Source organism: Metarhizium acridum, assembly GCF_019434415.1.
Source record: "Metarhizium acridum strain ARSEF 324 chromosome Unknown scaffold_29, whole genome shotgun sequence".
NCBI classification, from domain to species: Eukaryota; Fungi; Ascomycota; class Sordariomycetes; order Hypocreales; family Clavicipitaceae; genus Metarhizium; species Metarhizium acridum.
This window is the reverse complement of record NW_027094017.1, coordinates 637,505-654,672: the sequence shown is the minus strand read 5'-3', so window position 1 is coordinate 654,672 and position 17,168 is coordinate 637,505. Positions and strand designations below refer to the sequence as shown.

Below are 17,168 nucleotides of genomic sequence, written 5' to 3'. Positions count from 1 at the left end.
ATCACCGTGGTGTTTGCGTGAATGTATCCCGCAACACCTAATCCCACCTCATCTATAGTTACATGTATATTTCCAGTTTTACATCATACACACTGGGTCACTTCGTCGGACCCTGCGTGACATTAGTACGCAAGCAAGATTTAGAAAATTTTAAATCAAAACAAAACCACAAGGACGACTCACCGTGAACCATCTTGTCAACTGCCTGAACCACACTAATCACCATGACAGCGACGCCAAACACCACTACCGCGCACGCCATGTACGTTCGCCAACTCTTCGTCGTGAGCTTGATGTAGCACATGGGCGGCAGTATGTACGCCATGGCAACAGCACTCGTTGCCCCGACCAGCTCAAACACCACGCCCAAGTCGCATGTTAGCAAGCTGATGCCCGTGGCAGATGCTACCAGTCCCGTGCTGAAGATGATGTGCCGCCGGAGGTTGAAGTCTTCATCGGGATACCAATATGTGAGCATCACCTCTCTACACACAAAGGCCTCCAGGGGCAAGGTGGTCAACATGTTGAGGCCAAAGCAGAGACGGGCAACATTGACCATGCTGTTGTCCGAGGGGAAGTTGTTCAGGACGTTGCCGAGCGTCTTGTCTCCGAATGTGAGAAATCCTGCCAGAGCCATGAATAGACAAGCCATCATGGATATGCCTGTGGAGTAGTGTGTGACGCGGGAAAAGTTGTCAATCGTGGGCGTTTTGAGAGAGCCGTAGATTAACAGTGAGTTGTGGTGACAAACGAAAGCTACTCCAGTATGTATCAATTAGCCCGCAGCTTTGCAGTACGGGAGGGCTTCGGCCCAGAAGAGAGAATGGGTGAAGAAGGACTACTTACCAAACGAAATCACACCAATGGCCTGGAAAATACCCCCATTTACAGTCAAAAGCGGCGCACTAAACGAACCCCTGGCCTCGGACGGCACAAAGAATCCCTGGATCACCACCGTCGCCACAATGACCAACATGCCAATCAAGGCAAAGGTGCTCGCCTTGGCCAGTTTCGCAATATCGCGGTACAAGGTCAATGGATAGCTCACGCCCATTACAAACACTGCTATTGCAACTCTCCTGTCCGTCAAGAGTCCGAGGATTGGCACCGTGCCCAGATTCGGCCAAATGGCAACCAGCACATGGGGGATCGTGTCTCCCACAATGACGCCAAACGCTACCATGCCGCCAAAGGCAAACACCCACTGGGCCAGGCTGATGGCCACGAGACCGGGGCGTCCGAAGCAATACTCTACGGTGCCCTGGAAACTGCTCGTCCCACTCAGCTTGCTGTTAATCACAATGAGGCAAATGGTCCAGTCCACCACCACTGTCAGCCCAACGAGTAAGAGTATGCCGGACAGGAGACCTGCCTGTCGAAGAGCATATGGCTGTCCAATGATGCCAGCTCCAATAATAGAGTTGGCCATGTTCATAAAGGCCGATTTAAGTCCCGACTTGGGCCGTCGCATCGCTTGTTCTAATCGTTCGCCATCGTCGTCTGCATCATTTCCAAGTGTATTCGCAACGGCGACGCTAGGTGCCTCCATGTCGGTCAGCAAGGGCACCCGATGCGAGTGGTGGCCCTGGATTTCCACATCGTCGTCAAATTCGAAGCTCTCGTCGGAGGACGACCTCCTCCCGACGTGAGCGGATCCATTTGCTTCTCCGATAACAGCAGGGTTCAAATCAAACTGCACTCGGTTCGGCGTCCGTGGTGTTTTTGCTTTAGGCGGCGACGGCGATGTGTCGCTGTGGCTGCCTTGCTCTTGCTTGCCGTCTTCATTGCCCGCGTAGACGACGATATCGTCCTCATGGTCATCAAAGTCGCTGCTGGCCAACAATCCGTGGGCTTCCTCGTGCCGATTCGGCTCGCCATTGTTCTTGGCCTCGCTCATTGTTCAAGAAAGGGAAATGCGGCTGCTCGCCAGAGACATCTTTGCCTTGCGGTTGAAGTAGGGGTTTCATCCGACCCCCTTTGTTCTGTGCAGCGGAATGCGCGCGTTGGACACTCGCCCCGGGATCGCGGACAGAGTCGAGCAACTGAATGTAGCCGGCTGTGAGAGCAGAGAAAGAAATGCAAATGACTGACCGAGGACGAAATGAGTTGTGGTGTAGATGGTCGAGCTGAAGATGTACAACCAGACATAGACGTGGCTGCAAATGGACTGCGAGTGGGCTGTGAGATCTCAACACCCAGCAAGCTGCCGCGCTCAGCGTCTTGACGTCTCTTGCGGCCCCCTACGCCAGCTCAATGCGGCGCCTTGATTGGCCAGCTTGCGGCAGCCGTACATAACCAGCCGTGTTCCACAACTTGAAGCTAGAAAGGGGCATCAAATTGATGCAACAGGTACGGAGTAGTTACCGAGTAAACCCCCACTCCCTGCACAGTACAATCCGCTGCTTCATAGTGCTCTATTGGATGCGTAGGATATCAATTGATCCAGTACCGACGGCAGTAACGACCAGACGCGTCCATCACGAGTAATTAAGTGCCTACTAGGTAGGCAGATGATTGCAGAGCACTCCACAGACCCCAGACTCCTTTGCCAGCATCGAGCATGCCCTACATTACCTTCTGGTACCTGGTTTAATTACCAAGCAGCGTACTGGATGCCGTTGTGAAACCGAATGAAATTAGCACTCCCTATATACTTGTGCCTTGAGTCATATTAAATATTGTACAAATACGGAGTATACAGAACTCTCCCAAAAAGATCATACCAACACCCTCTGCTGTAAACTTTAAACGTCCATCGCACTCATCTGCCTGGACTCATATGGGTATCAAACATCGTCTCTCGCTCATGTCTCGCTGACAACAAGCAAAACACCCGCTCCGATTTGTAGCCAATGCCGCCCATCGATTCCCTGTCCCAGCTCTACTTCCGTAGGTTGTTGCCATGGGAGATATGACGGGCGTACAAAGTTCTTCGCCAATAACGTTTAGTTTTGTAGTGCTGCTCACACAACGCTGCGGAGACTGCAGGGCTATGCTATTTGTTCTCCTCACGCAACCAATGCTGCCAGAGCTGCAAAAAAAAACACAACGGCTAGCTTGGCGGTTTGCCGTGCACTCGCGTCTGGTGCCGCTGATTTTGTAGATTCCGTTGGCTTGGCAGTAGCGCTGCTAGATCTTGTAGAACCCGTTTCATGACCGCTTAGACCAAGTGGCGGTCGCTTGGACTGTGTGGAAAAGTCAGGCTGAGACGTCTCACCGGTCGTCAGTGCTGTTGTAGCGACGGTAGTTAAACCTACAGTTGTCGGTGTTGGCGAACTGCTGCCGCTGCTGGAACTGGAGCTTGGTCCGCCCTTGAAGTCAGCTGGAGCCGCGAACCCGATTCGCTTCTGGTCAGCATCGAAAACTGCGTAGACATTCTTGAGGAATGTGTCTCCCAGAAGCCATGCCCCATCAACAACCTCGTGGCCGTAAAGGTTACTGGTACAATTGCCTGAGCTGTCCTTGAGCGATATCCAATCTTTGGAAGAGATCTTGTAATCAACCCCGGAGAACGTGAATGACAATGACTTGTTACTTGAGCAGGGAACAGTGTAAGTCAGCCCGTCAGAGCTAGAGGATCCCGGAATAGTGTTGTGAATCTTCTTGACTAAACTGGGGGGCCCAAAAATGAACGAAGTGCCAGTGTCGATGTAGCTCAGCACACCTCCAGCATCTGCTTTTTTGCCATCGTAGGCCATGTCGTCGATCTGAATAGCCCAGTCACCTTTTTTGGAGCCAATCGAGGTGTAGCTAATATCCCCTGTATACTTGTTGGGATTTGTTGATCCAAACTTGATCTCGCCGTTGTTCGATCCATCTGATGCCCGGTTGAGATGGATGCTAAACAAGTTCTTGTCAAGCTTCCTGGCTTCCACCAGTGTCTTCAGGAAGTTGTCGCTGTCGCCCTGTCCCATGGACATACCTAAAATGCCGTCAAATGCGAAGTGCGAAAACACATCCGAAGTTTTCGAAGCCTGACCGAAAGTGTACTTCAAACTGATACCAGCAACGTTAATGGTATCAGTAACTAGTTTGCCTTGAACCGCTCCAGATCCATATGAAACGGAGAAAGATTTGCCGACATCGGTAAATGTGCTTGAATCACCCTGGCCAAATGTGGTGTGCGTGGAGCAGGGTGTATCGGTGCAGCCCGATCCCATAACCCAAGTTGACCCAGCGCCAGTGTCAACAAGTAAATACACCTGCTTTCCCTTGGAACCCAGCCCTACTTTCACAAAATATGAGTAATCGGTTCCATCCTGAGTGATTCCGGCAGCCATGACTTCGCTTGGTTCAGTGGCTTCCATAATTTTGTATTGACTTGCTCTTTTCTCCACAGCGTTGACGGGCGCTCCAGAACGACTATGTTTGAATTTGTGCTTCAGCCAGGCAGCTTGCTCTGCAGCTAGCACAGCAGGAGATTCATTTTCCTGCCGCGTAGATTAGCATGAAGCATCCTCACAATTGGTGGCGCCGCCAGGCACCGGGTATAGCACGGCTACTAACCTGCGTTCTCTTCTCGATTCTAAATATTAAACCATCTCGAGCGTCCCCTACAGCGGAACTTCTTTTGGCCTCGTCGAGGGTGACATCCTCCTTTTCTTTGAGCCATCCTGGCGTGTACGGGTAAAAGGCAGATGTGGACACGGCCCATAATGCCAATTGCAGTAGAAGTACAGCTGGGAACATGATGGAATAGTGACGAAACTACCAAATGTTGCAGGCCACGAATCAGCCCTCGGCAGGTCAACAAGGTTGGCCACGGTCCAAAGGACACAGAAATGGCAATTGGGGAGGAGTCGTGATGAGAGGCGCGTTCCAGTCCAATCATTTAAGAAGCCAGTCAAAGCGATGCCACGAGGTCGGTAAAAAGTCAGGATTTCAGAAGCAGACAGCTGCCAGAATATACAGCAAGTCAAGCGATTAGAAATTATTGTGAAGCATCGCGAGCCCCAGTGTAGTGGAAGGGGTCACTGCAGCCTCGTCGAAGGACGAACGACAAATGGAATGCGTATGAATAAGTGCTCCGCCATGTCTGCGGAAAATCGGAGGCTTGTTAGTATGTAAAACCCCTGAAAAGTCAGTCATGGGAGGATATGACGACGTACAACTTGAAAATATGATGCCAACAGCGGAACGAACCAGATCAAGGAACATAGAAATGGAGCATTCGCTTGGGCAAATGAAATAGGCCCTTTTTGCTTTCTCTCGGAAGAAAATGCACGCCAAGTAAGAACAATATAACAAATTGAAGACAAGAAAAGTCGAGATACAATTAGAAAGGTTAAGTGAGGACTAATATGCACAGCGAGAAGATGCACAGAATGTATAATGAATAGTAACAAGAAGATACATTAATGAGAGAGGTTGAAGATGGAGAAGTCGTCCGGGGACGATACTGGGGATACAACATGAGAAGTGACCGACCAAGGGTCAGGTACGGTTTTGGGTTGAATGGCCGAGTGCAAGGACATTGCTGCTGAGAAGCTCTTTCCATTGGACTAACAATGCCAATCCCTTCCCAACTTGGCGCGGGGCCCGACAGGGGTCAACCATTGATATTTCATTTTGGTCTTGTTCAGAGAACCTGTGGGGGGAATGCCAGCGGTTGGCCGGTTGGTTGGGCTAGAAGAGTCCAGATCAGGGTCAGGCGAAGTGGGCGCCAAAGGATCCATCACTGGCATGGGTGGGCCAGAGGGGACATCGGAAGGATGGGACGATAGTTTTAGCGTCAAGTTGCGGGACGAGGGCTGGAAGACGAGAGGTCTGGCCTGGTAGTATTAGCTGCACGCTTGGTTTATTTGGAGGATACAGAATGCCGATAATACAAGATAGGCACATAGAATCGACAAGGAGCAGATCTGAGCTTGGAGATGATATAGGAGCTCCATCGGGTCCAAAAACGTAGGTATAATTACCTAGGTAATTATTGAGATAACAACGGTTCGGAGCACATTGCAGTCCAGTCCGTACCATTCTAGTGCTGGTAACCTAGCACCCTCCCGCCCTTGTTCTGTTCCCCAATGAAATCAAGCCGGCAAACATGAACCCTGGTCGCAAAGTGGACTCTGGAGGACTGGCGATGGCGATCGGGCGATGACAATGACCGGGTGTGCGTGCATGTAGGTATTTGCTCCGCAGCGAGAGCTGATTGTCCAATTCTGTAACAGGGGAGCGGTGCGGTCTGGTCTTTAGTTATGTCCTGGACGATACAGTTAGCATGTAAGTTTATGTTGGGTCAAGTACTCCGTATGTCCGCAAAATTCAAGGCATTGGCACGACGAGAATTGCGCGTATACCTTTCTTTTATCCAGGAGTACGGAGTAGTAGTTGTGTTGTCTTTTTGCCTCGGGTATGCAAGCGAACGTCTCATTCTGTATCACGGTCATTAAATCCGGATCAATTGATGTCAGGAACCGCGCAGGTGCTCGCTCCTTCCTGCTCCTGTCGGCTGCATAATCTGTGCATCGGTGGCGTCTCGTATCACCTGCAGTCGTTGACAACAACACCAAAACAATATCCCAGAAAGCCCTCAGCAAAACATACTCAAATTACCTGACCTGTAACTTCTCATAAGTACGAAGTACAGAGTACCATTGATGTCTTCTTCTGGACCTCGCTTCGTCGCTTCATCCACGATTGCCCCTGACTCGTCACCAACTCGTGTATTTTACCAGGCACCAATCTTTACCTGTCTCCGTCGGGGATCTACAGAGCACATACTCCGTTTTACATACATACATATTATGATTGATCAGGACTGTTTCGACTGGGCAAGATATTTTAGCGCTCAGGACCTCCTGGCTGCGACGCTAGCACTTTGCCACAGCCCATACCATTTCCGCCGTGACGATGTCAAGGTAGACCGTAACGCTGGCTCTTTTCTTCCGGCATCCTGTCGGTACCTCCGAATCTATCAGAGCTCTTGGGTCGACTAAACTGTTGATTGGGTCCTATGGTACCACGGCTGCACGGTCATGGCCAAGTGAAGGAACACACACCCCTAACCAGGGCCAGGTAACCAGTTGCAATCTAACATCTGGAGCCACCAAATGAACTTGTCTCTGCTGGGCCATGACTGACCAGACTACTAGCAAAAACTACAACAAAATAGTATGTGCGTTTGCGTGCCGTACCATTTCTCCTTCGTTGTACTCTACGGAGCACAGCCAATCCCTCGCGTCAGAAGCCCAACGGTTGTGGCCGGAGAGCTTCTTCTCTTCTTTGCCTGTGGGTTCTATTCTCCGGTTAAAACGCGGACAAAGGAAGACGCCATCTGGACCATCTGGGATCCAGCTGACACATAGCCCTCAAGGGGTACGAGTGCTTTCTTGCATTAAAAAAAAAACTACGTACTCCGTACCGCATCAATACTCCACGTTCTTCACCCCAGCCTCGTGCTTGAATCGGACCCACCGGGGCGGTAACCTCTTGCCACTCACTATCATCAGCCGTCATGTTAGACACCAGACGACCCCAGTGTCTGTGCTGCCAACTACTATTGGGCACTTCAGCTTTTGAGTGCTTGAGCACGCCAGGATTCGAGCCCTCTCTTGCCATCCCATGGCACACCGACTCCCTGGCCCCCCTGCAACCTCTCCCGCTAAGTTGGCCAAGTCCCGCAAGAAATAGCGGTTTTTGTCCATTTCCCGTCCTTGAAAATCCCATATCCAGTCCATCAATTGATCCCATTTTGCGTCATAGAGACTCATGCCCAGACCCCTTCATGCCAGTTGCAGTACAACCCCGAGAGGGTCCCGCCGTCTGTTCCAAACTTTGGAAGGCTGGGGCAGCGGGCATCATGGCATCGCGGCACTTGTGGGCACGCGCCGTTTGGCGGTGTTTCATTGTAACATCAGGATCGACAGATTTGCCAATCGATAAATCAATCTGCGAATGTCAGAACATTACTCCGTATTGGTAGTATGCATATCCTGCTTTAAGCTAGGCTCGCAAGAGCCGCGTCGCCGCGACTCTGAAAATATTGGAGCACAACATATGCATCAAACTTTGTATAATTTCTACGTTGAGCCGCCAGGAGCATCTTCGATATTAGTTCGTTTGTTTTCACCTTGCGTTTAGACGTTGCCAATAAACCGTCCTTGTCATCGTTTCCGTAGGTTTTGCTGTTTTAGACCCTTTGATCATGACACTTCCAGCGGCATCTTGGGCCGCTTTCACGCCGGCAATCCATACTCGTCTCGCCGAAATTTGAATTTACTATGGCAATATCCCGTTGTCACGCTAGTGCATCTTCGCCACCACATGATTGCTCACAGAACTGCGTGTTCCCTTGATGCTGAAGCATGATGTTGTCTTTACGACATGGATATCTTTAATCCTGCCTTAGTTCGCTACTAAAACAGACACGATATGGACGTGTTAGGAACCCCATGCAATAAAACAGAATGCATGGATGCTAATGCCTTGCGATATAACTTATCTTAGGCGCCATATTACGAGTACTCTGGGCTTTAGAAAGACCGCACACAGGTCCTATCTATATATAGAGAAACGATGGCATATGTACCGTAGTCGACGTCTATCGCAATGATTCGTTCTGGTTCCTCCGCCTCTCGTCGCCTGGCGTTTGCTGAGATCCTGCTGCTTTCCATGAGGTGTATGCGGGAGCAGCACGGCAAGCAACTTCAGACTACTCTTTGTTAATTTATCTGTGGCTTGATGGGAAATTACTCAGAGTTAATCACATTCATGGCCACCGGAGAGTATTCCACGTGTCGATCAAACAAGCACCGCCTGCGGAATGTAGTCTACCTACACAGCCGTTGACATTCCACCAACGGATATTACAAGGCACCGAGACTGAGCAGAGAGACATGAATTCTAGAACTCCAGTACGGAGTAATATTTATTTTTATTATTATCACTTTCTGCTCGTCCCGCTACAACTGCTGAAAATCGTTGTCGCGGTCATGGTATAGGTTACAACTCACGACGATCCACGCGAACGCAAGTTGATTTAAACTGAATCGGACTTCAACCGTCATACCACCGGGAAATGGCCTCCATTCCAGACCGGACCGGGACGGCGTCTTATACTCTGGGTATTTCGGCCCAGGCCGCAGCTCTATCCAAAATTTTGGCATCCAGGCTCTGGGCATCCCGTATGTCTTGTCGCACATGATGCCACAAATCAACAAAACTCTGCCTAATTTCCGAGTCGTCTCTCATGGCAGGAACCAGCACCAGGGTCCGCAGGAAATTCCACACCGACTCTCCGCGCCAAGTGTAGGTCTGCACCAGCCTTGCCGTTTGCCTGAATATCTCTTGTGCGTGCTGTGGGGATCCCAATGCGAGGTGCAGCAAAAACGACCAGCCTGATATGTCGTCATGGTGAAGGCGACACCATTTGGTTGTCGTTTTCGTAAGCTCTTCGTCGTGTTCCGCGTCCCAGTCTGGCTTGACTTTAGCTCTGGAGACGAACAAGTCCCTCGCATATGTCCATGCGTAATAGTTCTTGGGATGTCTTTCTGCTGCAACAAAAACCACGCTTTCGAAGTCGTGCATCAGGTCCATGGGCACTTTTGCTTCCAGATATTGCCGCAGAAGCCAGTGTTTGTGGCCCCATAGTACCGGCGATTTCGTATGTCGATGAAGGTGGCTTGAGAGTAAGCTATTCACAAAGTACATTTCCCTTTCAAGTTCTGTTTTCCGCTCACGCGCTGCGAGTGTCTGCCGTAAGAGTAGCCGCTTCCTCGTGTTGGCGGCCGTGAGATGCTCAGAGTCCATGAGTAGCATGACGCTGGTTGCTTTCCGTACATCATCCGTTCGTATCCTTCCCGACTTGTTTAGATGGCTTATGAGTATTTGGCGAGCCGCCGTGAATGCCTGGACGAGCCTAAGTTTGGGTATCGCGAGGCAATGTTCCTCCTTGACAAAGTAGGTATTCTTGAGTTCTGTTTCGAACCCATTGGGCAAGAGTTCTATGTCGATGTATGGGTGGTATATTTGTGAGAGTTCGTGGGAAATTGCGTCGTATGCCTCCTTTGGATCCTCATCTTGTAACTTATGCCTCAAACTGCCGTCGATGGCACTCGACATTTCGAAACCTGAACAAGAAAAATCAGGGAATGCTGGGGACTCAACTGGATATATAGGGTAAGGTGGGATGGGCGGAACTAAGGTGGTTGCTGCATGGGCCTGTTCCGGAAATGCAATCTACCGGGGGCCATTGGTAGCGGAACTGCAGGAGCTTCTTGGCCACAAGAACAGCGTAGCTGGAAACACGAGACATAACCTTACGACGACTTGATTCATCCCAACACGACAGGCACGAATCCTGTTCGATTGGCGTTGGAGAAAAAAAAAAGATGACTATTTTGTTCCTCATATTTGCCGTCGAGGTGTTGGCCCAGTTCATCACCGCCGTGGGCGCGGCACAGATTAACAATCTGGTAAGCTTGGTGGCCAATACGTAATGGGAAACAGCATGATGACACTATAATAGATCTGGACCTTGATCAACTACCTCCCCGTCTCGACGTCCAAAGCCGCCGCCGAGCAGCGCAAGCTCCAGGCCGAATATCTCAAAGTACGACGGGAATTGAACGCCACAAGTAGCCAGGACGAGTTTGCGAAATGGGCCAAGCTGCGAAGGCAGCACGATAAGCTGCTTGAGAAGCTCGATGCAGCCAGTACGTGCAAGGAAGAAGAAAAAGAAAAAAGATATGACGAGCTGGGTATATGAAGACAATGCGCTAATCATGTTTTCGCCCACAGAGAAAGCAATGGAAGCTTCGCGAGCCCGGTTCGACAACTACCTCACGGTGATACGAATGCTCATCACCAAAATACCGCAATACTTCATCCCCTTCTGGTACGGCAAGGAGCCCATGTTCTGGCTGCCGTACGGCTGGTTCCCATACTACGCCGAATGGATCATTTCCTTTCCCCGCGCGCCCATGGGTAGTGTCAGCGCTCCGTCATGGCAGCTCGCTTGCTCTGGGGTGATTACCCTCCTCGGCGAGATCATTATGTTTGCCGGCAGGCAAATCTTTGCACAGCCAAAAACCAAAGTGGCACAGCCCGCGGAGAAGGCCAATAAGCCTGGAAAACAAACTGCAGAGAAGTCGGAGGAAAAGAAGGAATTGTAGATTGTGCATGAAATTAAAACCTTTTATTTTTATTTTTATATTTTTTATATTTTTTGATTGAAAATACGCCATGTACATCATCCTTCCTCATGATGAGACTACGACGCGGTTGGTGATGTATGGTGAAAGCATGTATCTCTTTGATATTTGACGCAAAGTTCCTCATTGCCAGCGCTGAGACTTTGAAACACGACAGAGAATGACCCTTGGCAGGGTATTTTCGGGTCAATCTAGGCAACATATTGACTCTGACGACCACGGACAGATCGCCAAAGCTTCGAAAGTGCCAAACTGTAGTCACTGAGAAATGGGGTCCGAAAAGGAAAGTGATCTGAGGACGGCTTATTATTGCTAGCTGGTGCTATGGAAATCGTCGCTGCTGCGCGCGCAGTGCGTGCGGGTAGTCGTGGTTTTGATGGATGAAGGACTGAAGGGGGAAATGGATGGAGGGAAATTTTCGCTGGTAAAAATAGGGTGCGCATCAGCCCCACATATAAGTTACCCCGTACTGGGCTTGGATGCGGCTGGGTGTCAAAACACCACGAAAAGTGCCTTCCGCAAGATAAGTTAGTCTCTACATCAATAAGCAAAGCGCTATACTAAGTTAATGTAAGAAAGTAATCAAAAACATACCTTTAGGCTTTAAATGTTTAATCAGAGTCCTTAAGTGCTACGCCGCTATACTTATAAGCCTTATATAACTGAAACTTAACTTACAATTGGTTTAAACGACCTTAAGTTACTATTATTAGCTGAAATTTCAATGCCGGAACGTACGTATCTATATAAATCATCGTGACCCTGCCATTTTGGTGGCTATGGACACCTTCCAGGACCCTTCACACCACGAGTAACATCGCGAGATTGCGCCGCAGGCAAAAAACCCGTGCCACAGGCGGCCCCCGGAGGGGAAAATTAAAAGGTTCGACAAGGTATAGGTCAAATTCAATAGCTTCAACAGGCTCGAATTCAACAGCTTCAAAGGGCTCAAATCAATCAGTGGCAGCAGCAGCTTTGCTTACACCTATGGCAAGGGCAAGGGCTCACGTTGGCATCGGACCTAGTATCAAACCCTTCGATTATCGACTTTATTCCTACAAGTACGCGAGAGTGGGGTACCAAATACAAAAAAAGAAGGAGATGAAAAGAAACGAAAACAAAACGACAGCAAAAGAAATCAATAACAATGTGCATCACTTATAGCCGTCCCATCAGATACAACATGGCACTTCCGACGAAAAGCACCACCCTCAGGGCATAGTAATACCAACCCGTACAATGGGAGAAGTTGATCCGCTCATGCGACTGCTTAAGAGTCTTTTGTGCCCTCGGCAACGCCAACTTGTCATACGCAACCAATGCCTCCTCCATTGACTGACTACCGCAAATCTGACGGGCAAGATCAATGCCATCTTTCAAGGCCAAGTTTGCCCCGTTACCAGCGAATGGGCTGACAGCATGATTCGTATCCCCTAGGAACACGGCACCCTTCAAATTGTCATCGCCTGTATGGGGGAAGGGCCTCTTATCTCGGGCAGGAAACATGAATGAGGAGTGTTGCTCCGTGGCGTCCACGATGGTCTGGAAGGGCTCTTGGAGCATACGTCCTCTCCTCAGGGCCTCCTCCTTGAGATGCTCGTATTGTTGGCGTGATTCCGGATCGTACTTTTGCATTCGTTGGGGTTCCAGGAATCCCAGACCCCAGACAACGCCTGTAGCGTCGACGGGCGAGAAGAAACATCCGACGCCTTCGCCGGTGATGGCCATGCCCCAGTTCTTGTTGACGGGTTGGGGGACACCGTTGGGAAGCCTGCTCACGCCGCCCATTTGAATGGCGCCTGCGTACTCTAGATTATCGTCTGGCCTGAAGGAAGAGCGAATCTTGCTGTGTGCCCCGTCCGCAGCAACGAGTAAGTCACAGTCATCCGTGAATGACTTCCCTTCCTTATCAGACGGGAAGACGTGAACTCGCATTCGCCCATTGGATAGCCTCTCCGCAGAGGTAACCGTTGAATTCCAGGTAATGGAGCACAGCCTCTCGGCAGCAGAGACACAAAGATCCCTTATGTCGTTCCGCATGATACGAATGCCTGAAGCAGGTAAGTCCTTGTAGGGAGAGAACTTGACAGCGAGCAATTGAGCCCAGCTACTCGACCATATGCGAAACCCCGAGGTGCTGTCATTTCCAGAAATAGCACGCTTCATCATTTCATCGAGGAGACCAATATCTCGGGCTGCCATGAGGCCACCGTTCTCGTCGAAGCCATGGAGAGAGAGGGAGTATCCTTGTCTGTTGCGGGGGAGATGGCGGCCTTCGCGTTCGTAGATTGTGATTTGGGGTAGTTTGAGGGCAGGATCCCAGTTTTGGTGGAGGGCGACGATGAAGGAGAGGCCGGCGAAACCAGCGCCTGAGACGATTATTTTTTTGCCTTCTAAGAAGTGATTTGGCATTTTGGGGCGGCTGAATGTGACTTTGGTTGAAAAAAAAAAAAGGTAGGAGCTTTCTTGGTGGCAAGCTGTAAAAACCCCAGGTAAATGGTGTTGACGAAGGGAAGAGTGTTGGCTTTATGGGATGTTGGCCTTTTAGTTAACCGGTCGTGTGAGACGACTTAACCGTTAGTACGGAGTACTTGTACTGAACATGTCGTATCGTGAACATCTAGAGCTGGTTCACGATCCCCGCGACGAGAGAGTCACGTAGCACACAACTCGGTATTCCCGCAACTCTTCAATGTTGGTTCGACGACGGTGTCAGCCCTGCCGGCAAAGCTCCCGAGGGGGATGTGCTGAGCCAATCACGGCTGCGACGTCGTAAAACGCTTGCGCATGCTGGCGCGTGTGTCTGACGCAGCTTGGCGTTGTCGGGCTGCGACGAAGTGCGAGGGCCAGGGAGAATTTATGGCAAGATTATTCAGCCGAAGGCTGACTCTACATTAATCCATAAGTTTTCCGAATAATGAGGGTTTGGTGCAGGCTTGACAAATAAGTTTCTATTGGTCCAAATTTTGTATGGGAAATCGCGAAAGAAGGCTGGATTGGTTGGTGGCTCTAGAAAAGTGGGTAAAGGACAGCCACCGTCTGTCGGTGCTTCTTTGTTTACTTCTCTGTTTACAATCGTTTACAATCGTTTACAATCGTTTACAATCGCTAAATTTGCCCAGCGATCTGTTCGTTTGCTTGGCCAGCAGCCTTTCTTCCATTATTGAAACAGATGTACCGCATGGTTGGGTATGGATTATGATTCTAGGGGTAATATTAGTCCTAGATCTGAATTGGCAGTCCATTGCCCGTCTTGCGACCGAACAAAATCACCAAGTAATTTCGTTAGCAGGAGGAAATCTGCCAATCCAACTACAACCTGTCTGGAATGCCGGGACCACCGCAATTCCGAGGTAACTGACACCATTGATATACTATATATGCCTCCCTAACCTGATCAAGCGTGCCAGGTCCAAAGGTGCCGTCCTTGCATTGAGAAAGCTGGCTGTCCGTCCTACCTCAGCTGAGAGATCTGCCCCGAAAAGAACCGACAGAGACGCTGGCCTATCGCCTCCTAACCAGAGATCTGGAACCCAACCTACATCGCCAGAGAAGCTACGGCAACAACATACAGCTAGGAGTTTGTTCGGAGAGCCAGGCAGCCAGCCGCAGATAGTGCTGGGGACGCCGATCCCACCAACCCAAGCGAGCTCGCGGCTCTTCCGGGCTCTAGCTCCCTCACCGCCTGTGCCGCCCTCGACCGATCCTGTCGCCTCACATTCTGATCCATCTACTGTCCGAAGCAGCACGACTGGTGTGGACTACTCTTACCTGGCTGTTAGGTTCCACAAGGGCGGGAAGGACTCGCAAGATGATGCCTCCAAGGCCGGCGCCAGGGCCAAGCAGGCCACTATTCGGCGCGACCATCGTTCACGACGCCGTGCAGGGGAGGCTGTGTCACTAACTCCCACAATCTCTCAACTCGGCGTCTTTGAAGGTTCTGATGGTCCTGGAGAAGGTATCCTTGTGCTGTGGTCCCGGCAGTTTGTTCAAGCTAACCACGGAACGTAGCTGGGAGTCAAGATCGACTACAGGCAAATGAGCTCCCAGATGGGGATGGAATGACCAAGGAAGCGGATGACAGGGGACAGTTCTCTGAATCTGATGTTGACGTCGAGGACTATTTCAACTTGCTGCTTTCACCTGCTCGACCACGGAAGTACCTCGAACACCTAGGGGTAGAGTCTGATTCCGATCTAGGGGACGAAGACGGGAACGATAATAGCAATGCCTTGGACGAAAGCCCTCTTCGCTATTGCTCGCGGCAGCCTTCCAGAAAGTCAGGGCCTCGTCGCCGTGCTCGCCGTGGTCCTGCCCCTGGTACAGGAGGGCGGCCAAAAAAATCTCAAAGGCAAACTCGATCGTCGGGGCCGCCACGACGGTACCGGAGTCCAGTGATGATTCCACCTGAAGAATCGGCCGTATTTCACGCACAAGATCCGGTGTGGAATGGGGACCTGGACGCTTGCGCCTTGACCTGTCGTGATAAAGCAATCTTCCGTGAGTTCTGGACAAAGCTGGACAATGACCAAATGCAATTTTGTGGTCGATGTCAAGAGCGTTGGTTCCAGATGAAGATCGATTCTGATGGCATTTGTGCGCGTTGCTGTCGAAAGGATGATAAACGCGGCCCTGAAGAGCCGTACTTCTTCTCTGTGGACAACCAGTTGGATTTTGGCTCCGTACCGACTCAATTGCCTCAGCTTACACCTACTGAAGAGTCTTTAATAGGCCGTGTTCACGTCCACGTGAATATTATGCTTGTGCGGGGCCAGCAGTACAAATATCGGGGACATGTTGTTCACTTTCTCCGCGAGGTTGGCTTGGTGTACAACCAACTCCCGCTTTTGCCGCGGGAGTTGAACACTGTATTACTCCGTCCTTCCAATACGTCGTCCCATGCAAACCTTAGCCGGCAATTCACCCGCCAGTTCCGTGTACGCCGCCAGCCAGTTGCCATATGGCTTAACTACCTCCGGCGCCATCATCCTGGCTATCGATGCATCGTCATCGACGAAGAGCGGCTGAGTCAATTGCCTCAAGATGGCAATGTCCTGGACGACATCCCCCAGAGCCAGGTGGAGGCTGCCGAAGTTGGACCCGAGGAAGATGAGGAGGCAGAACCGGACCTGGAGGACGAGGCTGCGGTGCCGGACCTTTTGGCCAAGGACACGGAGCTCGATGCTCTGCGGTCTATTCTTGCCGGAGAACCAGAAGCTGAACCAAGGCTTTCCACAAGCTTCCAGGAGCAGGTGCAGCACGAGCTGCAGCTTCCGAATATACGGCGCACACCCATTAATGAGTTCAATCGCTCTCATGCCCTACTCTCCTTAGCTTTTCCCTGCCTCTTTCCTGACGGGAGAGCCGACTTTGTTGAGCCTCGGCTACGGTCAATCGACTACATGGACTACATCGAGCACGCGATGCGCTGGCATGACGGGCGTTTTGCACGCCACCCGACCTTCCGCTTCGTCGCCTTCAATACTCTGATGCGGTCACAGGCCCGTGCACGGTCCAAATTCTTCGTGAAGCAACACGATGGTAGTCATGAACCGCTCACACGGGAGCAGCTTGTTCAGGCACTGGAGCACAGCGAGGACCCTGAGGCGCAGGTGCTAATCAACTCAATCACAAGACATGCGGTACCTATTCGCGGCACGCGCCCCTTCTGGAACAGGAAGAGGCAGGACCTCGAGGCCTATGCCTACAACCTTGGATGTCCTGGTGCATTCATCACATTCAGCCCGGCAGATTTACACTGGCGGAGTCTCTACCAGCACATGCCCCGATATGATGAATGGCTGGCTGCGTCCGAGTCCGAGAGGATGGGTCTCTCGCGCCAACTTTTGCGTCAGAATCCTCACATTGCTGCTTTCCATTTCTACCGCCGATACTGTTTCTTTCGAGATATCGTGTTAAGCAAGAAGTTCAACATTACGGATTACTGGGATCGGTATGAATGGCAAGGGCGTGGCAGTCCGCACAACCATGGCCTGTACTGGATGGAGAATTGCC

The 17,168-nt window shown here is 50.9% G+C and overlaps 5 protein-coding genes across 5 annotated transcripts; 1 reads left to right on the top strand and 4 right to left on the bottom strand.

The window, feature by feature from the left end:
* Window positions 1-83: 83 nt before the first annotated feature.
* Window positions 84-1,897, bottom strand: J3458_004247 (uncharacterized protein; the record flags this gene model as incomplete). Its single annotated transcript, XM_066118101.1, has 3 exons — window positions 84-112; window positions 184-756; window positions 847-1,897. The coding sequence occupies 3 exons, from the start codon at window positions 1,895-1,897 to the stop codon at window positions 84-86; spliced, it is 1,653 nt and encodes a 550-aa protein (XP_065976700.1).
* A 734-nt stretch (window positions 1,898-2,631) lies between these two features.
* J3458_004246 (uncharacterized protein) lies at window positions 2,632-5,489 on the bottom strand. The gene is made up of 3 exons (XM_007809958.2): window positions 5,109-5,489; window positions 4,507-5,035; window positions 2,632-4,430 (listed from the first exon to the last, which is right to left on the bottom strand). Exons 2-3 carry the CDS (start codon window positions 4,687-4,689, stop codon window positions 3,009-3,011), a joined length of 1,605 nt encoding a protein of 534 aa, XP_007808149.2. The 5' UTR covers window positions 4,690-5,035; window positions 5,109-5,489; the 3' UTR covers window positions 2,632-3,008.
* A 3,565-nt stretch (window positions 5,490-9,054) lies between these two features.
* J3458_004245 (uncharacterized protein) lies at window positions 9,055-10,062 on the bottom strand (the record flags this gene model as incomplete). Its single annotated transcript, XM_007809959.1, has 1 exon — window positions 9,055-10,062. One exon carries the CDS (start codon window positions 10,060-10,062, stop codon window positions 9,055-9,057), a length of 1,008 nt encoding a protein of 335 aa, XP_007808150.1.
* Window positions 10,063-10,331: 269 nt separating this feature from the next.
* On the top strand, window positions 10,332-11,114 carry GET1_1 (GET complex subunit get1; the record flags this gene model as incomplete). Its single annotated transcript, XM_007809960.2, has 3 exons — window positions 10,332-10,415; window positions 10,469-10,655; window positions 10,741-11,114. 3 exons carry the CDS (start codon window positions 10,332-10,334, stop codon window positions 11,112-11,114), a joined length of 645 nt encoding a protein of 214 aa, XP_007808151.1.
* A 1,076-nt stretch (window positions 11,115-12,190) lies between these two features.
* Window positions 12,191-13,985, bottom strand: J3458_004243 (uncharacterized protein). Its single transcript, XM_007809961.2, has one exon. It carries the CDS (start codon window positions 13,563-13,565, stop codon window positions 12,312-12,314), a length of 1,254 nt encoding a protein of 417 aa, XP_007808152.2. The 5' UTR covers window positions 13,566-13,985; the 3' UTR covers window positions 12,191-12,311.
* Between the last annotated feature and the right edge of the window lie 3,183 nt (window positions 13,986-17,168).

What these genes read in the sequence shown, in the direction of transcription:
- J3458_004246 (XM_007809958.2), bottom strand. Translation starts at nt 4,689, where the DNA reads ATGTTCCCAGCTGTACTTCTACTGCAATTGGCATTATGGGCCGTGTCC. An exon ending in GAATCGAGAAGAGAACGCAG is followed by an intron (nt 4,431 to 4,506) that starts GTTAGTAGCCGT and finishes TCTACGCGGCAG; the next exon opens with GAAAATGAATCTCCTGCTGT.
- J3458_004243 (XM_007809961.2), bottom strand. Translation starts at nt 13,565, where the DNA reads ATGCCAAATCACTTCTTAGAAGGCAAAAAAATAATCGTCTCAGGCGCT.